General features: G+C 46.0%; 1 protein-coding gene across 1 annotated transcript in view; it reads right to left on the minus strand.

Annotated features, from left to right (window-relative positions):
• DIS3L2 (DIS3 like 3'-5' exoribonuclease 2) overlaps positions 1–26,688 on the minus strand; it is a 179,647-nt gene that overhangs the window by 38,969 nt on the left and 113,990 nt on the right. Inside the window, exons 13-14 of the mRNA XM_030954141.1 lie at positions 25,485–25,592; positions 21,831–22,064 (exon numbers count right to left, since the gene is read on the minus strand). Coding sequence (XP_030810001.1) covers positions 21,831–22,064; positions 25,485–25,592 — 342 coding nt within the window. The remainder of the gene's footprint in view (positions 1–21,830; positions 22,065–25,484; positions 25,593–26,688) is intronic.

Genomic DNA, 26,688 nt, shown 5'->3' on the forward strand with positions numbered 1-26,688 from the left:
TAAGCAGAGTCCCTAGTTTGGGGAACTGAAGGAGGAACTGGGAACTGCTTAAAGCTGATTTTTCTGAGCCAGGTTTTTCAAAGCTTTCCTGCTAGGATATCAGGAAGCACCTCTGAGGCCAAAGGGACAGCAATTATTGCAGACACAGATCCACCAGATCTTTTTCTTTGTGGAAAAGCCACTGCACCAGAGAATCAGTGGAGATGAAGCATAAAAGGAGTGCAAAATTTGGCAAAATTGTGTCTTTGGCAACTTTCAACAATAATTTTGATCTGGACAAACTCAGGAGTGCCTGAACCTCTTGCTTGCAGCTCTCAGCTAAGTGGGCTCTGGGGTTACACAAACTTAGCATCTCTGGTTATAGCTCACCTGAGCTCTGGGTGCCCAGCAGAGCTCAAGGGTGGAACCACCTCTTTGCAAGGACACAAATCCAGGGGGAGGGAAGAAAGGAAGGCAGGAAGGAAAAAGGCTGGGAAGGAAAACAGCCTTGTTTTGACAGGCTGCTAGGGAAAGCCTTGGGGCAATCAGGTATGGGAAAGTGACCTTTTCACTATCTGGGGGGGATGAGATCCCATGGAACCTGCCTACCCCAAAAGGAAAGATCACAGTTCCCAAAGATAACAGGTTTTCAACTTTCTGTTATTTTAATCCTTCTTTGTCTGCTCATGATATTCCAGACAAATAAAACACACCCTGCTTGGCAGGCTCAGCCATCTCTGCATCATCTACCAGCGCCAGCAAGGCCTGGACAGTAGGGACTATACATGGCTTGACCATCTGGGTCAATGCTGTCAGGCAAGAGGATGTTACCATCACCCACAGTGACAAGAGGACCACACTCAGAGAAAGGTCAGGGTCAGGCTGTCACACAGAGGTGTGTAACTAAAGGTCTGTCCCAGCAACCAAAGCTCAAGGCAGCTGTCACTGATTCACAGCCCATGCTCTTCTGCAGATCTGCCCAGCTCATGCACTGTCATGGTCAGCCAGAAGAGGGAAGAGGGGACCTGTGCTTGTCACCAGGAGTCCTTACAGACCCCAAATGAACAGTCGAGCTCTGACTGTGCAGCCACCAGCAATGGTCTGGCTGCTTTTGCTCCTTTGGTGGCATTTGGCCTCTGCAGAGAGCACAAAGCCCTCAGGCAAAACTCATCACAAGGTGGAAAGCCAGCAGGTAAGGCAGCTAGGGAAGGACTAGCTGTGCAGGGAGCACACTGGGAATGCAGAAACTTTAAGCTTCCTGCTAAGCTTAACAAGGTTGTCCACACCCACTCAACATCTTGCAGTCGGGTCCTCTCAGCCACTGGAGCCTGAGGAGAGCTCCACTGACCAGACTCAGTCACTTCTGCACTGCCCTGCTCACTGTAAAGGCACTCATGCTTCCCAGCACATCAGTGCTTTGGAAGGTCAGCACAGATTTTTCCTCTCATGCTAATGCTAATCTATGAAGTGTCTGCTGCCACAGACTTCTGAAAACAGAACTCAAGTGTCCTTTCCCAACTCTCTGTACCCCTACAGCACTGCTTCTCTCTGGTGCTGTCTTCTCCAGCGGATGCCCTTTCCTTTTGCCTTCACCCACTACACACAAAACCTCTGGGTACTTCTGAATCATGGAAGGTTGCAGGGCAAGGCTGGGACAAATGTCAGGAGCTGATGGACCACTTCATCATTCTTCTATCTGACTTGTGCTGCAGCAAGGTCAAGAGACATCCAGAACCTCCTGCATACACAAAGCCCTACAAATCCAGAGGCCTTTTGCAATTACCCCTCTGGCACAGCTTTAACTCTTAACCAATTTGACAACATTGCTCCAACACCACATTGCTGCTCTGAAGCTCCTTTTTATGTGTGGCACTGTTCCTTGCCAGAAGGGGTTTTCTGTAAACCCAGCAAACAAGCTAATATCACAGCACAGGGAAAGGCACCGCTCCCAGAAATTCTGCATTTTGTACCTGCAGGGGCAATGGGGGACTGAAGTATCTTAGAGAAATTCAAGTGCAGGGTGACCCCCATCACAAGGGAGGTTCATCAGATCAAGGGATCTTTGCCATTAAACACGTGAAATAATTTCATTTTACAAGACTCTGCTGGGCTTCCCTGGGAGAGGAGGGGGAGAGCAAATTTCCAGTGCTGAACTGTGGTGTGATTTGGCTTGCACTGCCCCCTTTGGTTGTGCAGCCCTGGAGCTCACATGCTAATAAAGATCCCTTTCCACTCCAGTGGATGTGCACATAAAGGAGCGTTCGGCATGGTGTGTGCATGAACTCAATGGGAAGGGGAGCTGGAAGGCAGCCATGCTGAGAACAGAGTGCTGCCTACCAGGAGAGCCCCATCAATAATTGAGACGTCAGAGGCACGGGGAGGTGTGTGAATAAGAGCTGTCAAAAGGAGTAATTTGAGTCTCTTTGGATACAGTGATGGATAGGCTCACTCATCACCAGACACATCTGCAATACACCCGAACAGAAGAGGAGCAGAGCACTGAAATTCAAAGGGGCTGGGGCAGGTTGTTTGATGGGCAGGATGCTGCTGACTCCATGGATGGGAGTATCTCTTTTAAGGCACCAAGCAGGTGTGAGCACACTATCCTGTGACTGGTCAATGAAGCAAGAGAATGTACTCACAGCACACAGAAGCCCTCACAGATCCTTGGTGCGGTTTGGTGGCATGTGCTGCAAGCTCAAGGTGAAGGTAATGCCACCTCCCTGAGGAAAGCCACCTCAAGGAATTCATCTCCTGAGCCCACAGCACTGAGGGCTGTATGCACATATCATTTGTTCGTACAATTACTCCACTCTTTGGATGAATAACATACTCCCACTCTCTATCCCTACATCCTTAAATCCAGCCAAGGATGCAGCTGGCTGACAGCAGGATGCTCCTTGTTCCCCCTTCTGCCAGACACTGATGTGCTTCATCTCCAACCAAAGCTCCCATCCCACCCTCAGCAGAGGTGAGCAGACACTGAACCAGTGCACAGATATGAGACACCAGTGAAGCAGAGAAGCAGCTGCCCCTCAGAGCACTCTGTGCTGCCTGAGCCCTGAGGGGACTCCATGCCCTGCTCAGGCAGACAGGCTTTGGTGGGGGTGTCAGGGAAGCTCCCCACATCTTGTGGCTTCTTCCACCAAGGCTAAGAAGAGATTTTTAGAAAGAGTGAACAGTGCTTCACATTGTCATGGACCTCCAGACTTGCCTGGGTTTTGGAGCAGCCAGCAGCCATCCTCATTTTAAAGAATGCTTTAGACCTGCAGCAGCTGGGGGCTCAGTCATGTGATAAAGCCTAGTAGCTCAACAAAAAAAGAGCATGAGGAGCACTCCTGGCTGCTGAAACACTGCCAGTCCCTATATTGACCTGACTGGGCAAATTCTGCATGCCCCCTGAGTAAATGGCTTGGCTTGGATCCTCTGTTCCCAGCCTTGGCTCTGAGCACCAAACCTTTGTCATGAGATGAAAAGTTTTCTCTACACATGCACTGTGTCAGAGAGGTATTATCGGTTCAGCCGGGGAACCAGGTCAGACCTGAGCTGTCCCAGTCGCAGGGCGATGTAAGGGCAGCCTCAGTTGGAACTGGTCAAGGTAATTCCACTGATGTGGGGGGAATTCAAGCAGAAAGAGTTCACCCAGGGCAAGGAGGCAAGGCAAAATATGAGCCTCTGAAACAAAAAACAGGGAACTGATCTAAAGATCACACTGAAAACAGTTTCCTGAATGGCAGGGCTTCTTTTTCACCCTGGGCACTTAATCAGTTTTAACCCCATTTGCATGGAAGTCCAAAAAGACTGGTATCTGCTCTGGGTTGGAATAAGGCTCCCCTCTCCAGCAAGCTCTAGAAAGCTTTTTAAGAATAAACTTAGTCATCAAGCAGGTTTTTATGCCCCGCCCAAACTTCGGTTTTGACCCGAAAAAGAAATAGTCCTGAAGTCCTGACACTCACTTTTAAAACCACAAAAAACGAGCCATGCTCCAGTAACGTAATCACAGAGTTTTCTGGCACCTCATCCCTTAAAAATACATCCATTTGCCTCCACGCAGGCCATCAAACTCAATCTTGTTCACAATGGATTTCCCAATTCCTGCGTGCTGGAAGCACTGCAGCGGTGCTGGCTGTGCCGGCTGGATGAGCCCTTACAGCAGCACAGGCTGCAAACCTCACAGCTGTGTTTTCACTTAAAGAAGCTGCTCTGGAGACCAAAGCACTTCTTCCATGAGCTTTTCTATTTGTGCTGCAGCTCAAAATTGCTGGAGAAAGACCCTGGATAGCAGATAAAGAACATGTGGTAAGGACAGGATGGGGGTAATAAAGGACAAACCAAAAGTCCTACAGTGGAAAAAAGAGGAAAGACAAGGAAACTTGCTACCAGCTCAGCGAGTTACCTCTCACACTGGGTTGGAGCAGTCCTTTCTTTTTGGCTTTGTAGACAGCAAATCTCAGCACCTGATTATGGGACTGCTGCTGCTACTGGTTGAAAGTCATGAACTGGTCCTAAACTGGTACATCACACCTACTGCCTCCTCAGTGAGGCTCCTTCTCCCCATCCCTACAAGCACAATTTCCAGGTGAAGGTTTAAATTCTCTAAGGGGTTCCTGAAGCTGTCCCTGCTGCCCCACTTCCTCAGCACATTAGCCAGCAAAGTCACTCCGTTAACAGGCTACAAGGTCCATGCATGTGGCTAAGGACAATGTCAAATCAAATCCCAAAACAGTCTAGGAGAAGGAGCTGAAACACATTTGGAGTATTACTCTGGTTTGAATTCTGCTGCTTACTTTTATTTTAAAATCCTGTCATTGACTTAGCTGTTGCCTGCATTATACAGCTGCATAAAACACAGGAAAAGCCAGTGAATTCCTGACATGGCAGATGGAAGACAGAAGACAGCTCTTCCCTCTTAAAATAATCTGGAAACCCAAAGGTTCCCAGCCTGGGACCCAAAGCCACAATAAGCTATTACTAAATTATCCCACAGGCTGCAACAGCTCTTTCTGTCCAAACATCAGCCCTGGGATGCAGTGAGGGAGTCTCCCTGTCACAGAAGTGAAGTCACCAGCACACAGTCCCTGGCACATAGGAGGGCTGCCCTATTGATGGCTAGTGGCCCCCAAAACCTCTGCTATGGATGGTTGGGGAGCACAGCAAAACCAGGAAGAACTGTGGCTGGATCCTTTGCAAAGATGCTGTCACCAAAATGACAAGCTGGCACCACACCCTTGGCTTTTATGTCACAGCTGAAGAGCCTTTCTAGAAAGACAGGGCACAAGACAACTTTCACCACTTGGCAAAAACATAACCTGCAAATGAGTTTATTTTTAAGCATTCACATTTGCCTGCATCGGAGGTTTCAGATGCAATCCACAAAGAAATGGATCCAGATTTATTTAGAAAGAAGAGCTGGATACTTCCGTTCACTTTATAAACTGGGTGAGCTCATTCTCTACATGCACGATTAGGAAACCACAAAACTAAAATACAGATTATACAATTGTGAAGGGTTTGAATTTGTGGATTAAAAATACCTTCTTCAAAAGCTAACACACTGTGACACTGCACTGCGTGCCCTAGACCACTAGGGAACCACCAATGAAGTTAAAAGTATTTTCTACACATATACCAATTTGAAAATAGAAGCAAAACATCCCTAGGAAATGCCACATTAAAACAATGTGACACTAACAAGACATATGCCAAGTTTCACTGCTTGGCTGTTTCATTTTCTGTTACTCCGAGAGCTGCCTCACACCAGGAACAGAGCAGAGAGCAATGGTTACCTGGAGGAGGGTGTGACACTGGGCTGTCTTCAAATGGCTCAAGGCACAGGCAAGGCAGGGTAAGAGCCATGGGTGCAGATGTGTCTGGGTATGTGGCAGGAAGAAGAAAGGTTTGGTGTCTTTTGCTGCACCAGACTATAGCGCAACTTTCCCTCACCCCGCAAGCCCTGGAGGATGCTGATACATGTTTTACAAATCAGCCTATTTTGTGTCTTCCCTATGACTATTTTGTGCATTCCCATAACGTGCCCAGTCTTCATCATTGCTACTGGGAGGATACAAAGAACTGAGGGCAGATCAAACAAAGCAAATCCTATTTTCTTAAGTTTGTTAATGGAAACTGCTTCCCATGCTAAGCCACTAATGGAGCTGTGAGAATCCAGAAGCACAGATTAATTCAGCACCCAGGTACTGCCTCATGCCTGGAGGGATTTCCGTAGAGTCTCACTGGAAGACAGATAAAGCTTGTAATACCCTCCATACAAGAGATAAATCCATTAAAATATGAACAGCCCCTGTGCTGACATGGTAAGAGCTCTACCAGGTAACAAGAGCAAACTTAACAGTATTTCTATGTTTAGTTATATCTGCAACCCATTAACTGGGACTGTGAAGAGCAGAATACCCTGATTACACCACACTGATCTCAGTTTGACAGACACCCTATTCTCCCCTATCCCTTGGAGTGCTGCTGTGAAATGCTTGGCAGTCCTGAAGTCCAGATCTAGTGCTGCTGACTCAATTTTTGCTCAGTCCCTGGGGGCAACCTGGACTTCCTTGCAGTATGTTACAGCCTACCAGGACTGCAGACATCTCTGCCGTGCCCTTGGCCAAACCTTTTCCCCTTGACACTGTCACAGCATGGGGATGGGAAGACATCTCCTGCCATACACACAGAGCTGCAGAGCATCTTCTCCTAAGGCTGCATGCCACAGAACACTACTCCACATCCCACCAGGGCAGTGCTGGCACCCTTCTCCCTGGGCACAGGTCAGCCATGCGCCATGACCTCCTTTCCCTGACTTCACCAAAATCCCATGGTATGTCTAAGCACAGTTGCTTGGTGCATGAGTAGGAGATCCAAAGCTTTCCACAGACATCCCTCTCCATTGCCATTGACAGCACGAGCTGCTGCTGTGAGCACAACTGCCAGGCTCCCCTGGGAAGAGACTGGAGTGGTTGAATTCTTCTGGCAGCAACCTGCTCCTGCCCACATTTTCCTAGAGGCTCCAGGCTCCTCTGTCACAGGAAAAGAAGGAAGCAGGAGCGGACAGTGGCCAGGAGACTTGTCCCAGCAAGCCCAGACCCCCTGGCAGTGGGACAGGTATCCTGCCCTCCAGCTCCAACACGGCTGTGCTTCAGCAGAGAAGCAATTTCTGCACGCAGGCACCTGAGAAAGGGCGCTGGCAAGGTTCACACTGAAAAGTGTAAAATAAATTCTATAGCATTTTTGCAGGGCCAAATTAATGTCAGAGCCTGTGATGGTGCTGTGGATCTCTGGGTTGGAGTGTGGGGGGTAGGATCAGGGAATCCTCTTCCAGTGCTAATGCACAGCAGGCTGTTACAACCCCCTCTGTTCCACACTGTGACTAAACATATGTAAGGGGTTCAACATGGTTTATGTTCAGTAGCTGTGGTTTCCAAGCAGTATTGCATTTCTTTAAAATGAAGATACATCATATTTTAAAACTATTTTTAAAACTAGCCACAAATCTGCAACCTTTCACATCATTCCTCCTTCCTCCCATCAAACCTAAAACATAGCACAGTCAGAGAAGATCAGCAAGCTCATGTGTGAGAACTTGGCTGCAGGGATCTCACGTGTGCCTGTGCACACCCATACACAGAGGGAAACTCAAAGCTGTAATTCAGGTACAATCTAGGTTTAAGCTTATCCAGGATGTATTCCACTATTTTCAGGTGTGGGTACCAGCATGCTGTATGCAAGGCAGGAGAATCTAAGAGCTGACCCAAAGCATGAGGTGTTTATTTAACAATCTGCCTCAGCAAGTGTAAGGTTTCCTGCCTCTAGTTCAGCATACAAGCAACCTGATTGTGTATCACCCTAAAATCTCATCACAGCCTTCCCTTGCCAGGACTGCTCCCATCCCCACCTAAAGCAAGTCACAACACAACTGAATCTCAAATTTCCATTTTTAACATAGCCCTCCACAGGGCAGCATCCGCTGGAGTGGGGAAATCCTACCAAAATCCTTAGAAAGTATCCTTAAAAGACATTCTGCAAAGGCTGCTCCCTAGTAATGCCTGTCTGCTGTGGAGTACAGCAGCTGTTGCAGAGCTCTCTGAGTTTTGCAGTAGTCTTGCATAAATCAGGCTTTTCAATTTCCCAGCTTCATGGACTTGGGTATTTGTTGGGTTAATTTTGTCCAGTCAGCCCTGGAATAGGAGCTGTCCATACCAAAGTGGTACGTTTTAAAGGCAGAAACCAACACCATATTTTACAGACAGATTCAAGTTCTTAAAATTAGCTATTTATTCCAACAATATTAAAAGGAGACACACCACTTTCTCAGTCATTTTTCCATTCATAGTATTTTTATTTTTTTTAAACCCATGAGCCTAATCCCTAATTTTTCTATGGAAAAGCTGTAAGGAAAAGATCACAGGGAAGAAGGATCAGCCTGCAAGAGCATCCACTGTGCTTGTTCTCCCTTTGGAGAGGTTGTCGGGCTTATGGTTGAGATTATATTTTTAAATACTTTCTGAAAGTAAATAAATAAATAAAAATCTCTCCAGGCATCGGCATTAGCTTGTGAAGGAGACCCAAACAATGCATGGGAGGCTAGAGAGGAGCCAGTAAATTCTAAGGGTGTAGAACAGGAGAGGGGATTAAGCCTGGTGATTAAATTAGGCGACGCATGAATACATTCCAATGCACAACATCACTCAAGCACTGGACAAAACATATGGCAACAATGGAGAGCGCTGCCCACGAGGTCACCTTTAATATGATTAGCCATGGACGCCTGAAAGGAGATCTCCCGAGTACCAGCGTGGTAACCCTGCTTTGTGCAGCATGGAGGAGCTCCCTGTGAAAGCCTTTGAGGCTCCCTGAACGCACACAAACGGCTGCTGTGTGCTCAGGGATGTGCCCAAGTCCACTGAAAGCAGGACAGACAAAAAAAGAGCCTTGAGGCCGGGCGAGCTTTTTGTTCCCCACTCCCAGGGCAGCGGCGGGAGCGGTCCCCAGGCTGTCCTGCCTGACAGCTGGGTCACCACACGGGCTCTCCTGTCCCACTTGGACTTTTCAACTCTGCCGTCCCGCATTCACCGGCACCGCTCCTCTCTTTGAAGGGGGAGAAAGCGCCTCATCCATCACTGACACGAAGGCAGTTAATTCACTCCTTTACAACTGGAAAGGCTTTTGCTGTGAGCAGGAGGGAGTGCAGGAAGAGTAATGAAATCCAAAAGGGAGCCAAATGATGCTTTCCTCTGCTAGACGCCAGCGCTGGCAGTGCTTGCTGCTGGCACCGTGCGTGGTGGGTGAAAGGAGACTCTTTTGTGGTATGCCATTAGCTACATCCAAGGCCCCAGTTCATGTTTACCACAGCCACTGCCTTACTTCACTTGGTATTTTTTTCCAGTGCTGTTGATCATACTGCAGAACTGACCGAGTCCGTTTGGAAGCCTTGCTCACAGAAAGCAGAAATAAATTGCTTTTTGAAAAGACTATTTTTTTTTCTTTTGTAAACCAAACCTCACGCTGCTTTCCATAAACCAAACCTAAAGCTGAAATCCTCACTTAAATCTGAGGACTGTGCGAGGCTTTGCCCACACGGGTGGGCTCAACCGTGCCACTCGCCCATGGAGATGCCACAAGCCATGGGAGCATCCAGCTGTGCTGCCCAGACTGCACAAGAGGGCATCTCACACTCTGGCACTACTCTGCAGCCCCAACAAGCAAAACCCCATCACAGCTGCAGCCAGCAGGTTGTCACAGGGTCACAGAATATTCCGAGTTGGAAGGGACCCACAAGGATCACCAAGTCCAGCTCTTAAGTGAATGGCTCATAGGGGCATCAAACCCACATTATTACCATGCTCTGACCAACTGTCCTGTCAACTGTAATGGGAAGAAACACTCCATGACATCAAAGATAATCTCGTGTGAGTCACTCTCACGACAACCTTGCTGTAATCAGGTGAGCCCTTCAGACTGCTGAACTCTACCCCAGAGGACCTTGGCACACTCAGCTGAGTTCCCCACAAGATTTCTCCAGGCCTTTAGCATTTCAGATTCCAGGCAATAACTAACTGGGGACACGTGAGGGACAGGTCCAACGGCAACTTCTTTCACACACTTTGTATCTGCATGGCTGGAGGGTGAAATTCATGGAGACAACCCCAGGAGCAATTTGTTCTGGCTCACAGGTCCCAGCAGCTACAAAGGCTCAGTGACAGAGCAGCAACAAACACAGCACAGGACTGCTACCAGATGAGCTCCTGCTACTGCCAGGAAAAGGATCATCTCCTAAAGCCCTTTCCAGTTTTACATTTCCAGCATGCCATAACTGCAGAGCCTTGACACAACACACGCCCGGCACTGCACTGTCACAGCTGACATTCAATAAGCTGGGAGATTCCTACCCTCTCATACCATAGAGTCACCTTTGATCCTTCTAATAGATCTCTTAGACTCTCATGGAATCTGTCAAGACTGAAGATCAAGACAGTTTCTAATGAGACAAGGCAGACTGTGCAGCTGCACGCTAGTTCTAAAAACATTTGGGGCAACAGGTACATGAAAGGTTTGGGTGTTTTTTATTTCAGACAAACCAAAAAACCCTTCTCCAAATCCTTCCCTCTTCCACAATGAAAATTAATGAGGGCTGGGACAAAAGCCTGTGGTAGCTCCTACTTCTTGTCCATTCAAGCTCTTTTCAGTAAATCTTCCTCCTCCGAACTGTGTTTTGTACCCATTGCTGTGCTACCACTATGACAAAGGCTACTTGAGGCAAAATCACTGATCCTCAGTGCTGGGTCTAAAGTAAGTTACAGACAATTTTCCTGAAGGGATGATGCCCAGGTGATGTTACTTTGTTCAACTGCTTAGGGTTGGGGCAAGTCCTCTGTCCCCTGCAGAGCTTGGCTGCAGGTGGCAGCTGTGAACTCTGAAGAAAGAAGGTCATCCAGTTCACTCCTGAGGAGTATCCATGTCTCCCTATGAAGTGGGCACACAAGGACAGGTTTGACACACCTCTGTCTGCTGGATTTCTTCATGTCAAGAAAAATGTACAACATCTTGTTGGTCCCAGCATGTGGAGACCAGCTGGTTCCTGTGCTGGGCCTGGCCTGTGGAAACTCCATTCAGATACCATATTTCTACTGGGCATCTCCCAGTGCTCACTGTCTGCTCTCACTCACTGCTCTAGTCTTTATCTCAGAACTCCTGGGATTCTGAGCAATAGCATTCTTCCAGCGTGGAGAACCTCAGAGTACTCTCTTGCACTCTTCTAAGGAAAGACACACCTGTTTACTATCTCAGCTGGTTGCAACAGCACCATATTCATGGTCTTTAAACTGATTTCAAGGAACCTCTATAAATGCTTGAGAATCTGAAAAGAGATGACCACACTGCCAAAGGTTGGCCCCCTGGGTAAAGGATATTTGTCAGCAGCTCCCCCCGGAACAGTGTTATGGATCCATCAATATATCTGCCTTTTACTCCTACCTAAACATGAGAAACCAATAACTCCCCAGCTCATTTAACTACCTGCATGTTGCCCACTGTCTTATTAAAAAAACCAAAACAACTAAACAGCAAGGCAATGTGAGCACAGAATTCACTTTCAGTAGTGCTTGAAAATAATAAAAAAACAGAGAGCTGAAGTGAGAATTCAAAACCTCAAAGTAATTTCAACCATACATACATGAGTAGGGAAAAGTTTATACATGATGCAACAGAAAAAATGACTCACTTTCTGAAATGCCAAAGCCTGTTTTAGTTCATTTTGTCTTCCATACCTGCTAAACACATCAATGACTGAGAAATCATTTAATAAATTGCATTTTTTCAAATCCCATTTTAGCTATTTAAGCATTTTATTTCCCAGTATTGTAGGTCAGGTTCTACCTCTAACATGCTAATCAGAAATAAAGTGCAAGCTGGATCAAGGGGTTTGTTCCTCAGAAAAGCAAGGATAGTCTTGAGATTAAAACAGAGACCTTGAAATTGAGGTGAAACTACAACCCTAAAGTTAATGCAAAATATCCTGCTGACTCATGGGACTGTGAACTTTTCAGCATTGCCATGAGACACCCAATAAGCGACAGCTCTGCAGCCCCCCAGTTCTGCAGGATCAGACAGATCAAACCCATGACAAGGCAGGTTTACTTCAGCTGTCAAGGATGGCACAAATTAAATTTTGTTGTATTCAGGCTAGGTTGGTTTTTTACAAAAAAAGCCAAGCAAGAGTGACTGCTTGGTTAGTTTGTATTTCTGTGACAGAAACAAGTTTTTCAAGCCCAGTTAAAGGAATCACCCACAAAAACCCCTCCACACTGATTTTGCATGGCTGGCCTCTTCCAGATGTCTCAAGTCCCTTATGCCACTCAAGTCCAACAAACTCTTGAGGCTACTTTCTCGCTGCCTCTTGCTTAGTTTTCAAGTGACCACCAATTTAATGGCAGCCCATCACAGATGGGCAATGAACTGTGGCCAGCTTAGTTGGTAACTAATTAGCACAAATGCAAGATATTAGCTATCAGATGAGATCCAAAATAGAAATATGCTTCCTTCAGAGGGCAAAGTTTAGTAGTGTTGGCAGGTTTAAGGTGTGACAATGCAGTAACTTGTGAATACACATCTTTGGGGAGAGATGGGTGTTTGTGCCTCAAGATGGAAGCAGGAAATGACAGGGAATGTGTCCCCCACCAGTGAAGGCAGAGCTGCACAAAGAAGGAGCACACTCAGGGAGGAGGTCTTCCTCAAATACCAACTAAGGAAATAAGTGTAACATGGACCAACAACCTTATCTGAGATGTCATGCTTCATGCTCCCATTTTACGCAATTTCATATTCAGGGGAAATCCATACTCTGAATTTTGTTTGTTTGCTTAAACAACTTCCCTGTTACCACATGAAGATGCAGAAAAGGGCAAGATAAATGATCCAGACTACCCAAGACAGATTCAAAGCCACTTGCTTTCAAAACAACCCAAGAGGTTGCTCAACAAAATGCACTCCAAATGAATCACTGCAAGCTTAAACAGGACATATCATTTCAGAAGATGAGAGCTTGGACTTGGAACATTTAAAGATAAACCCAAAAGTGGACTTCAGCAGACACTGGTTTCCTCAGATGGGGCAAGATCAGCTCTGTCCTCGCCTGCTGGGATCTTGGCTATGCTTGGATCCTGTAGTCTCATTTCAGAGGGCTATGAAAACCACAGGTGCTTTCTGAGCTTCTTTGTACTTCAGCATCTGTATGCTATGAATGACAAAAGATAAAATACCCCAGGACCCAGAAGGAGTGATCATGCCCAGAAACACCTGATAAAATGAGTTGTGGCCATGAATATTTTCCCTTCTCACTTTGGAATTGAAATGAGAAATCACAGAACTGTAATGTCAGAATCTTTCATCTCCTTCCAAATGTTGTCTTTTGTTATTATACAATTAGTCTTTCTTCTATATACTGTTGGGTGAAACTGAAATGGCTCTGACAAAGAGCTGCTACATCTTCACCTATGGCAGATTGATCACATTTGCAGCTATATCAGTCAACACCCAGTGACTCCATCTAAAGAGGATGATGGATTAGCCTTGCAGTCAACTATAATTAATACCTGAAAAAAAACCCCCTTGTCAAGTCTTTGTTCAAATACGTGATAAACAGAATCTGGAACAACAAGAGACTTTCTGATGACGTCTGTTCATCACCAGGGAAGAAAAACACCATTAAGTGGAGGGCAAGACTCTCAGAGCAAGGATTGTTTCCTCAGCAGAAGATGTAAAATAAGAATTTCCTCCCAGCATTCACCCCACATGCACCTCAACACAAACGTGTTTTCCTGGGTTTTATTTGTCTTGCTATCAGAGACACTGAAGAACCAGTTTGTTTCTGCTTCATCAAGAACCAGTTCTTCCATCCTGAACCTTTTTCAACATAGCCAGCAGAAGCCACTACTCTCTCTATCAACCTCAAAAATACCAGAGAGCAGCTTGCTCAGCTGGATCGAGCGCTGAATCCTCTGTCCACCTGAGCTATCAGCATCACATTTGGGACACATTCCACCACATTAAGCCAACACAGATGCCCTCTATTTCCCCTAGACATGCTATTTGGCACTGTCTGAGCAGATGACACCAGGCTGTCTATCACAAGGCAAGGGTAAGACCCATCTGTGAGCAGTTAATCCACAGAATCAAGAGATGTGTACTTCATGTGTCAATTTGGAGTGCTTGCAAACACCTTCAACCTGGCTTGCAGGTCAGGGTTAGGGTTAGGGTTAGGGTTAGGGTTAGGGTTAGGGTTAGGGTTAGGGTTAGGGTTAGGGTTAGCCAGCTCATCTCCCTTCTACAATGGCTGATCACCAACTGGATTCAACCAACAGAAAAAGCCAAGCAATTTGGAAGGTCTAATGATGTACTGCCCACTGCAACTCTGTCCCAGGCAAGCAGGAGGGATTTCCATGGGATAGCAGCCCACTGGCTTGGGCCTGGCACACATAGGCAAAGCCCAAGAACTGAAAAGAATGGGGAGAGAGGCTACTTGTGAAACACACCAATTGCTTCTGCACTGCAGAGATGTGCCGGCCACAGTTCAGCCCTCCTGTTTCTCTGCTCTGAATTGTGAGATGTATCTGCCAGGGAACCAGAATAAAAAACCCTGTCCTTAACTGGGCCAGCAATACACAGCAGAAACAAAGAAGCACCAGTTCTTATTTAACAGGTGTCAGTAATAAACATGAGATGAAGAGAATGGTCAGCATTGGCCCAAGGCACTGGATTGGCAGGGGAATCAGATCAAGTCCTGCCAGCTCTGCCACCAACACACCATGTGAGCTTGGGCAACTGCTTCACCTCTTCACACCATTCCCATTGTCTGGAAGGATGGAGCCAGCCTCCCCTCTGATACTTGCTCTGAGGCTAGCAGGTGAAGGAACAACCAACACTTCTGCTGTGTCACACAGCATCTCAAAATTAAAGCAAAAGACCTGGTTTTTACAGAGAAGTTTCTCAGCTTGCATGTCTGTGATAGATTTAATAAAACTCAAGGGTTAAGCTGTGTTTGTTTAGAAGAAAACCACTCGTACATCACTGGAGGTCTTGAATATCCGAGCTAGTGGCTGGAATACTTTCTCCAGGAAGAATAAAGTCATAACCCACTCTTGCATTACTGATGGTAAATTAATGCCAGAGCACCACTGCGTGGGGAGCTCCTTCCTGGCTGTGTTTGCCCAGACATCTGGCTGCAGTGGCTCCCAGCACAACGCTCCACAGCCGAGCCCTGTGCCCCAGCATCCCACTCCCCGCTCATGCCGGAGCCAGCTCGGCCATTTCCGCACCTGCTCCTGCTGGGACACAGCTGCTGGGCTTGGAAAGAACCATCGGGGAACGGCAGGACGCGCGCGAGGACATCAATCCTACTCACACCCCTGGGAAGACTTCATTAGAATCCCAGGGCAAAAGACTAGATTCAGAGAGCTTTCCACTCAAAATCCTAATTTAATCTAATTATTTTAAAACCTCCTGGCAACGCAAACACCTCCATGCAAGCAGAGAGATGCTCAGCCAACACACATCCCCTCTATAACATGATCCCAGAACTCCTCCATCCCATGTGGATCCTCGGTGTGTGTGCAAACTTCCCAACCTAAGCTGTAGCTGCTCCTGACCACAGTGGTGACATCTCATATTCTCCTGCCAAGCACCACATTCCTCTGTGGTATTGCAGGGAAGACATGCTGAAAATCCTCCCTACTTTTCTGACACACCTTTGTACATTTTGGGTACTCCTTCAGGAGAGTACCATTCCCCAGGAGGAAGCTGTGGCCTCAGATGCTCGTTTTGATGTATTAACTGGGGCTACACAAAAGACACAAAATCCCCAAAGGAAATTAATCTCCAAGTACATCCAACATTCCCCCAGCTGCCTTATGTATCACACAGTATAAGCAACTATCCATAATGATCATATAGCACCTGCTGTCCCCATTCTGGGTTTCAGTGATGTCTCTTTAACCAGACATCAAAGAGAAGGAGCAGACAATGCTGGAATTGTGATAGGAAGTGAATAGTGAAAGCTCCTTGTCAGTCTGAGTTTCCATTTATCTCACAGCCCTGTACATACTGCCCACCCTGCCTCTGCTGGCATGTTCGTGCACTTTTGCTGTAACAGCCTCTTTAGGAAGGTATCATAGCAGTTTTCAGGCTTTTATAGATGGGCCTTTTGGATTTTCTCTTGCACCGACTGCCCAGCCAGGTACCTATGCTTCAACCTACCCTGATGGAACCAAATCCGAGATGAATTTGGTACCATCACATGCCATGCAATGAGCACCACGAATTTCTTTTTGAGACTGACCAAGAGATGCAGCCCCTGCTCCAGTCAGGGGCTGCAGAAAAGCCATTTACTCCTCCCTTGAACAGTCCATGCACTCAGTGTGCAGGGGAAGCACATACAGCAGCCTTGGACAGAAAACTTAAGGATCACACCAGGGAGTAGTCAAGCCAGGATGAACCTTTCTGCCCCAACTGCATGTTAAGACACAAATGCAGAACATGCTATTAAAGGAAACACGCAGACTGAAGTCTGTGCAACATTATAGCCCTTTTCTGTCCCGTCTAAACACTTCTTCCAACCCTAAGTCTTCCATCATATACTAATTAACTGCATTTTGCACACAATGACTGTTTAACTACGGTAGAAATATTTATTACTTTCACAAAGCAAGAATAAAATGCTTACTATACAGACATGAGGCAGGAAATACAACAAAACAATCTCCCATAATTATTTCCAGCAGTTGCTCATATTGGAAAATGTTAATAATGAGAGTAATTCATTTGTGGTTCTTCAGATTTACAATTAAACAGCATTAGCAAGGACAGCTGCCTAAAAATACATGTTTCTGTTCTATCCCATTAGCCACAACCAAAACCGAAATTTCCCAACATACAGTGTCACAGGCAGCGTCCTTCCTCCTCCTCCCTTTCCATGTGTGAGTGGCTTGAGTCAGCTTCTTGAAGCCATTTGCACCAAGTATGGAGACTGGGTTCCGAGGGCTTCAAAAACTATACAGAGGTGGCTACTAAATCCCAGATGTCACATACCTGGGTGGTTTGGAGCTGGCATTCTGCACACATCTTGGTGTTTGGGACCTTTGTGCCTGTTTCCCTATGTTTCCTGAAGCTCTATTAAATACTCTCTTACTTCAGCAGTACCACCAGACTTAAATAAACAAAGTTGTTCTCAAAGATCACTGATTTCCTTATCCTCAGCAGCATTGGTACAAGACCATAGGTCTCCAGAGTGCTACAGAGCTACAACAATACAATTTTTACTACCTCTAAGTTACTCAAAACAATACAGACCCACAGGGAACAGCAACCATTGCTCACACGACAAGACAACGGCATCCTACACAAGCTGGGAGCAAGCAGAAGTGAGACCATCTCACTACAAATCCAGCACTTAAATTCGTGTAACACTCTCATCTTTGTAATTTTTGTCCTTTTTTCCTTCCCTTTTCCCACACACCTGCAAAGCTAAATGTCTGTTTTGCAGAAAACAAGGAGAGAAGCTATTCTAGCAAACAATTCAGTGCCATTAACTGGTACGATGCAAAAGCACTTTGGGTTGTTCTCACAAGGAACCTTGGTCAATGCTGATGTTTTGAGCACCCAGGTGTAAATGTGCTGCTAAAGGTAGAATCACTGGCACAACAAAAGGGAATGCTTAGCTCACAGAGAGTTGTCATAGAGACAGATCAGCATCCCAGGGTATTCTCATTTTAAAAAGGCACAGAAATCCTTTTTAACCTGTCTTCCCGTAGGCATCTGTCCTCGTGATTCATTTCTAAACTGCTGAGGCCAAAAGAGAACCATTTATCAGCACGTCTCCTCTAGGCAGGCTGGAGCTAAGAAGCTTTTCTGCAAACTTGATGGTTTTTGTTGAAAGCAAGTTTCTATCTGATTCTCTGGCTAGTGTTTCTAAAAGCTGTGGGCTGGGGAAGTGATCCAGCTTCAAAGTAACCTGGCCAGGAAAAAAAAAAAAGGAAAGCTCTGGGTTGTGCTCACTTTGCTTTTTAAACCAGGTCAGATCTCTGCTCCAATTTATAGACTGGCTACACCAGGAGCTGAGAGAGGACAGCACAGAGGGGCCATTTCATGGTCCTGTGCAAGAAGGAGGTGTGGGAGGGAAGACAATATCGTAAATACCTGAATAGTTTTTTTAGTCACATACAAGACTTGCCTTTGCACCTAAAAGCTGCAGCTCTGAATGAGAAGGAAAAGAAATACATTAATCTCTGTCTGTGTGGACAAAGTTTCATAAGCTTCTTAGCTGTTGAAGGTGCAAAATCTTTAAACCTTTAAAACCCAGCTCAACTGCTTTTTGGAACTAGGAAGCTGGCAGGCAGCACAGGAAACCACATTCTAGGGAAAAGCCCCAGAAGCGGCCTATGGGGACAGCTGGATCCCCACGGAATGAAAGATGTGTGGCTCTGTTTGCAAACATGGTCCTCAGACCCAAGGCCCAACGCAGCAGGATTCTCTGCAATCCCAGCAGGATTCCCAGATCTCTGCAGAGGCATGAAAGGAACTGGGGAGTGGGGGGAAAGAGGGGTCACAGGTATGTGGGTTAAAGTCATGGCCAGGATTAAACTAAAGCAGGAATTCAAAATTGCACAGCCCCAAGATACACATACATATACTGACACTGAACCACAAACCCTAAGCTTTCCAGACTGTGTACTATCTCTGTAATGTCTCATGGTCTTCTGTGTGACCCAGATATGTAATTCCTAAGTTATTAAAAATATATATATATATATATATATATATATATATATATATATATATATATGTATATTCTTCATCCATTGAGCTATGGAGATTCCTGCTTCTAAAATTGCTGCTAAAAGATAAAACTGTGGGCAAGCAGATGCTGCTCTCATGCTAGGTCATAAAAATTCAGCAGTGACATTGAAAGAGGAAACATTCTTCCTCACCCCAGCAGGACCAGCCTGACACTGCTGCATCCTACTGGAGCCATCCTGTGTCACACCCAAGGAGCTCCCTGGCCAGCCAATATTTCTGCTATTATAAAGATATGCCCATGAATGCTTTCATCTGAGAAATGTTCTTAGTTTTGGGGAATAAATCCTAAACTACATGGATACTACGGGACAGATCAGTATCAGTCCAAAGAGAAAACTGAGGCAGACAGGGAGAGCACCAGCCCAAAGCCACCACAGCCAGTGGCAAAGGAGAATGGGAGAGTCTTTCCCTCGGGATTTTCTTAATACCAAGAGGAAGCACAGGAACACTTCACACTGAAAAATGGCAGGGTAGAAGTAAACAAAAAAAGTCATCACTGCTCAATCAGGAGCTACCCCATAGTAGAACTTTCAAACACAACACAATGTATAGGAAGAGGACTCACATCCCTTGGAAAAAAAAGCACAGAAGTCATCCATGCTCAGCCACCCCCTCCCTTAAGACTGTGAGATGATCATTTCCTTCACTCACATATTTATTTGGAATCCAATAATTCATTGCCCCAAGCTTCCTGCTGGAGTTTGTCTTCCATTGTTCAGGATTTACATTACTCAACAGGAAATCAGTGAGAGGTCCAGTGATTAGAAAGGTGTGTTTCCCATTTGGACCCACCCTTGCTTGCTCACTTGGGACTGGAAGTGGGACATGCCACACAACTGTGCCCATGGGAACTCAGGGAACTGGGGAAGCAGGAGTAGAAGAATTTGTCCCCTTCTATTAAAGGACACAGATTGCGTTGTCCCGCCATATGCCACTGGCCACGTCCCCAAACCTGCCCCTCACACACTGTTCATACTCAGGCCTTGGAGCAACCACTTCCTCCATGGGCTGGGGAGGGTGTAATTTATCAAAATAAAGCTATCAGGGCAGTACTTGACTCCACTAAGTGTGGTGAAAGTGTCCCTTGATCTAAAATACGCTTCCTTCTCAAAGACCATTACTTTGACACGCTTGCCAGGGGAGAGAGATTCTGCACAGTGTAAAGTGCCATCTGTGACACATAACTCAGTTTATCACGATGGTTGGGAACTAGGCTGAGCAGGAATCAACGGCCTCTGGTGCCCTTAGCTGTGGCTTTTAATCCCAATCTCACAAATGATGTTCCAATATGTTCTCTTTAATGGCTCCTCTGTAGGAGCACAGAGCAAAACAAAACACAGCTAATCTTTTACGGGCTATCACTGGAACAGGATGCTTCCCTGGCCAAATCCTCCCATTGAAAATGTCACAGCTGGTTTAAAACATACTTCCCCTGAGGTTAGTTTGATAACAGGTAACTGAACTCAGGGGCACACAGCTAGCAGTCAGCACTACACTGTAACAGTGACTTATGGAAGGCAGCTGGTGACCTTTCTGGGCCACAGCTCCCAGTCACCATGGACTCTTTTTCCAAGCCAGATACCTCCAAGGCTTCCCAAGCAGCTGATCTCATGCAAAAGCTGTGATTTTTATGTTTCTCTAGCATTCAGGGTGTGCTTGGGAACAAAGGCCCAGTTTATTAGCCATTGTGCACTAAGCCTCAAAGAAGGAAGTCTCTGTTCCAAAAGAGGCTTAAGAAAACTTCAAAGTGCAAATTTGATTTCCAAAAATAGTTTTCAAATTAATTTAGGGAGACCTTAAGCAAATGTCCTTGCTCCAGGCTCACTTATGTGTGCTGAACCAGTCCTCTGAGAGCTCCTACAACAGATGTAGGCAAGACAGCCCCAGACACTTCACTGCCTACAGCAGAAGGTTTACCCTAAAATAAAAACTCCTCTGCTGAAACTCAAGATACAAATTTGTCATTCTGTCCATCTTAGACATGGGGGAAAGCACATTGCCTCTTCTTCACAGCAGCTCCACCACAATGTTGGGGAAGGTCACAGATTAGAGATTAGAGACACTTCTTGCTCTTGTTGCTCTGCAATGATTTCTCTAAAATTAGACTTTCCTGCAACTGGAGACAACACTACAATGCTGAGTAAAATGGAAGGGTTACAACATATGTCTTACATACAATAGCCCTGTTTACACCACTCCTAGCTTCTTTCTCAGCAATATCCTTATGTTGACTCACACTCATTTTGCAAAATGAAACAATAGAGCTTCCTTAACTTAAAAGATTATTTTGTCTCCTGCTCAGGAAGACCACTGGGTTCTACAAATTACTGGAACCTCCTATCCAAAAAAACTATCAGAAGCCACCTCCGAGCAGCTGAACACCATGCAAAAGTATTTTTTGCTGTGATAGCCTAAAATATCTGGATCTCCTTGTAAAATAGAAATGACACATAACACTACTGATACAAGATTATTTAAATCACCCCAGACAGAAAACCTCCTCTCTAGCATTTTTTCCTCTGAAACACACCAAACACTTACAAGTATTAGCTTAGATAACATTTAGCCATTTTCCCAGCACAGAGAACTGCTATGAAAGCTGTGGAAAACAAGAATATTGCAAGCACAGAAAGAAATGTGGAGGATGAGCCTTTCCCAGTGAAATGTGCACTAATATCTGAACTGCATGATAATGAACGACACTGTCATGATTTGTTTCACTGCATGAATTACTTACCCAGTCCAACAGGGTTTTAGGATTTTGAAAAATGTTGGAAAATGGATCACTCCTTAAAAACCAGGGATTTTTTTCTTTTCATCCTACTTACTGCTTATGGTACATAATTTGATGCCGCTCTTAAGACAACATTGGCACTCAAACCTGCCTTTCTATTCCAGCCTTGATTTTACCCTTCAAGTTTTTAGACTGGCCAGAAAATTCTTAGAAAGTACCAGGTGAAATTGCTTTGGAGAAGCCTGAAGGGGCTGGAATCACTCACCTGGTCTAAGTGCAGGGCACCCTCGGTGAAGCGCTGCTTGCGCAGGCGCTGCGCCACTCGATGCAGGTTGAGCACAGCCTCCTGGATCTCGGCTATCGAGTGCTGGGGTGCGACAGGGGGGAGCTCTTCAGGTGCCAACACCTTCCCAGGGCTGTCAATCATTCTCTGGGCATGGTCATAGCTGAGCTTCACGCAGGAGCAGATGACCGTCCGCCCAAACCACTCATCAAGGATCTGCAAAATTGCCAAGTGGAAATTGACCTGAGGACTCATTCTTCTGGTGCACAAAAGCTTGGGAAGTTGTACAAACACTAGGAGGAATGACAACAGACTTCCCCACTACCTGTGATCTCTGAGTGAAGATCTCGTCCTACTGAGACCTTCAGGCCTTTTGCCCATGCAGATTCTCTAGCATCTAGTAAGGTGTATATGCAAGTAACAGGTAACAATGTATTGTGCACATACATAGGAGACGGCTTGGATCTCCCTCCTCTACCTGACTTCCCTCCTCCACAGATCTCCAAGAACTACAGACCATCTGGGAGTTGAACCCAGCCTGTTGACTCACAGGTTACCAGCTGCAGTGACAACAAGCAGAAACACACATGCCAGAGAGGTTCTCCTGCCTAAAACACAGCAGAATGACTTAAAGTCTGGCCCCCAGAGCACAAGAGACTGGCCTTAAAATCCTGTTTTCAGGAGTACTGCAGAAACCCCATCATCTGACTAGCACTTGTGAAAGTGCCTGAGTAGGACTTCAGTGGGTCTGCAGGAGAGATGGACAGCCACTGACCCCTTGCTTCTCAGATCATGTCCATGGTTCTAGGTCCAAACTCAAGTCAGGAACCTTTCTGGGCTTCCAAACTACTTTGGAATTGAGAGGAAAATATTCAATAAACTGCTTATAAAATTATTTTATATAAACCAGAAGCCACTCTCATTTAGAACTCCCTAAAAGAATACTGGTGTAAAAGCAGGAATTCAGAATAATTTCCTAAAGCAGACAGGAAAACCTATTTTCAGCTGAGATATATAAGAGAATCAATCCAACAGCTCATCAAGGCAGTGATAAAGTGCCAAGCGACATGGGCAGAAGGATTTTCAGAAAAGTAAAGAGCACTGGCATGAGACAGATGCAGTTTGTGATAAACCATTCAAAGCACAAGTGGTCAGAGAATGATTGAAGAATTGCAATTCTGCCTTAGCTGCCAGTGCCACCTTACCCCTTCATCAGCCCAACAGGACAAGGTAAATTCTGCAAGTGACAGAGCCCAGGGAGAAGGGCAAGCTCTCTATGACAGCCTCGTCAAGGACACTGCTTCAGAGACAAACCTTCCTGGTAATAGGAAGGGACTGATTCCCAAAATACCTTTGCTGCCTCCTTCCCTAATGCATCACAGATGTGCTGTATAACTCAGCAACTCAGAGCTCTGAAAGTCACAGGGCTTTTAAGGTTATTTCTACTTCGAGAGTGCTTTAATAGCAGAAATGCAGCAAGTAGCATCTTGCAATGTAAAGTGCTCTGACCATCATGGTTATTCCCTGTATCTCTTCCTCTGTGCTGTGGAGACAGAAAGGAAGAGAAAGCCAAAGAAAAAAGAAAACTCTATGTCCAGCTCCAAAATTGGAGATGTTGTGACAGTGGTGAGTGGTGGCAGCACCTGCTCTGTGCTCTGCTGCATCTGTTCAATGCAGTTCAGCTTCTTGTGGCGATGTGGGGTGCATGTCCAGTAGGTCAGCAGCCCCTGCTGATTTGGAAACCCCACCAGAGGAATGGGCAAGCTCCCATGGGCTGGCCCCCATGTACCATGGCTGAGGGATGGGCAAGGCACAGTGGAGGAGCAACATTTGGGGTTTGTGAGCTGGGACGTAGAGATTACAATGAGTAGCCCACAAGATCAGTCTGCAAAGTTTCCCCCATCACAGCAAACTTGGTGCACCCAGAGTCCACACAGAGCACCAGCATCTAAAGGATTTCTAAAGTTATAAGGTTTCCCCAGTTCTGCCTGCTTTTGAGAAAAACCCATAGTCCTGAGCAACATCCTGTCCTCACTGTCAGTGCTCTCAGGGCTCTTCATCAACAGCTGAGGTTCCAGGGCTGTTCCAGCAGAGTGTCAGGGAGCATGTGATCCTGCTTGCACTGAGATACAGGTATACTAACACCTAGAAATACCAGCTTTTAGAAGAATGCCCTCCTGGGCAAAAGCCCTACAATCACTTTTTCTCTTGGAAAGAATAAATTCTTCTCCAGCCTTCGCCTGACATCGACATCAAGTGACCTCGAGGTAAGACTGTAACCCTGAAAGGCCTTGTAGGAGAAACCAGTTTGCTGAGATAGCCACAGGCAGTCTGCTCTCCCAGGGACAGCATGGCCACAGCCCAGACCACTCCATAGTCTGCTCCCTGAGCTGGATGCTACAGCTCCTCGATTTTCACACTGGTCCAAAAGGGTCGAACTGAGCAGTGCTTGAAACACAATGGATATATTGCATGGGACAAGAGACAAGATGTAATTAAAGGCTTATTTTAATTAAGACTTGACTTTTAGCTGTTCAAAGACAACTCAGAGTCAATAAAAGGTCTACCTAGTAGCTGCTCTTAGAAGGTCTCATGAGCAATCATGCTGTTGCTACAGGAAGGTGAACACTTTTCACAGCAGACAAATACAACCCACCTCAGAGCCAGAGCAGGGATTCACTGCAGAAATACAGAATCAGGACTGAAACTGTATTTTGCTAAGGCACAAAGACAGATTCAGCATCCTTTAGAGCAGCTGGGACAACAATAAGGAGGTGAATCTCTGTGGAAAATTACCGAATTGGCACAAGAAATACTGTCTACAGAAAGAGTTGTATATATAACAACAATGTCTTAAAAAAACTCTGAGTACAAAAACTGTATTTTGCATAGACTAAAGAGAGTTCTGGTACTGCCAGTCTTTAGCCCACCCTGATTAGTAAGGGGAGATTAGTAAGGGGACCCTGTGATCCCCAAAGAGGAGATTTCAGGGTAACAAAGAGTGTGGGAGAGGAAAAGGGAGAGAAATGAAGACCTGGGGAGTGGTGGCAGGCAGCTGAAGGCAGCTCAGTGCACCAACAGACAGCCTCCACTACTGCTCCCTGGAAATAATACATGCAGAGAGGATGGAGCATGCCTTTGCTGATGGGCTATCATGCTTTATTTGGACTGATGTAATTTGCAGCTCTGAAGAGGAATTAAACAGTCTGTTTAGCAGAGAGGCCACAGAGGCGCAGTGCAGCATCCGCCGCACTGCACAACTGCCTGCGAGCTCCAGGCAGGCCTGGAGTCAGAGGCACACCTCATCCACCCAAAGCATTAGCTCTGAATTGCTGCTGGAGGTAAGACATTAAATGGTTGGGTGACCTGGCAAGAAGCAGGACATTCTCCATTCCTGAGATTCATACAAATGTTCATCCTTTCCCAGCCATGTTGAGAGATTATTTCAGTTAGAAATTCCACAGTATGTCCTCAGCAAGACAGGACACAGGGACAGTCCTGTCCGACATCCTCCAGCATTGTTCACCTTTGCTATCCACCTGAGTGTTGAGGGATGACATTTTTACCACTACAAGAGTAGGGGCTGGCCACGAGGGAGGACTAATTAGCAGGATGACTGCCTGCTTCCTAAGGTACCTTGCCTTCCGGAGTCAATTTCCAAATCACAGAGAACGTCAGTCTGTCTTGCATGGGATTGAGACTGCAGAGCTCCTCACAGAGCAGCCTGGGAAGCATTGGGATCACCTGCAAGAGAAGAGAGCCTTGGTGAGACACAAGCTTTTAGTGTGGACAAGCTTCCCTGAGCAGCTGGTAAAGAGAAAATATGTTAAGCTGTCAGCATCACGTTCTCTGTGGCAGGAGTGGCCACATCACAGCTCTGGGATGCATCACCCATGCCATTGCTGTATCACATGGCAGACAGCGTGCTGGCATGGAATGAGGAAGTAAACCAAATCCTCTGAAATGAGAGGATTTCAGACATGGCTAAGGCCACCAATATCCACACCAGCCCCATCCCTCAATGAGACCAGAGGCAATTTTAAGTCTCCAACCTGGGAATCATTCCCAGTGCTCCCCTCTGAAGAATGGAGTAAGCATCCTGGAGTGATCTGCATCCTTGGTTATGCAAACACTTACACTGCAACTTTTAAGGTCACAAAGTTTGCTCTGTTTTCCACATCTTTGCCACTGCCGCTTTGGCACTGGGAAGAATGAGGAAGGGCACATCAGGAAATTTAATGGTGAAGAAACATGGTCCTGGCAGTCAGGAGCTGAAGAGGTTGGACTGGGGAACTGTGTTTCTTGCTTTCCCACTGAATACCATGTAACCAAGAAGTAAATGCAAGTCTGCTCTCTGCAAAGCATAAATGAAACTTCTCCCATGCAACACGGGAGCCGTGCTTGGCTTCAAGACTGTATCATGCTTTACAGCACAGACAGGAACTTGTAGATGCAGGTGAGATAAACAAAAGTACCTGTGTTATGACTATTGACCAAGCTGTTTGCAAATGCAGAACAATTACTTTATTATGCTCCAAATTTGAACAAAATGTCAGTCAGCATAAATTTCTTCAAGATTTTTTAACCCATGTCCTAATTCCTTACAACTAATCAATATTTCTGCTGCTGAATGTTGAATTACCAAATTCCAAATTACTCACCTGACTACACCATCAAAGCTAAAGCTTTTGAGCATATTCATGCAAGAGCAAACCTGAGTAGCTCCAAGTGTTTCCACCATCCCTGAGTTATTTCCTAAGTGAAGTCTGTATTAAAGATAATCTTTAGCAGCTGCTTAATGAAGCAAAACTCATTATTTGAGTTTCACTTCTGACTTCCC

This window comes from Camarhynchus parvulus, chromosome 9, assembly GCF_901933205.1.
Source record: "Camarhynchus parvulus chromosome 9, STF_HiC, whole genome shotgun sequence".
NCBI classification, from domain to species: domain Eukaryota; kingdom Metazoa; phylum Chordata; class Aves; order Passeriformes; family Thraupidae; genus Camarhynchus; species Camarhynchus parvulus.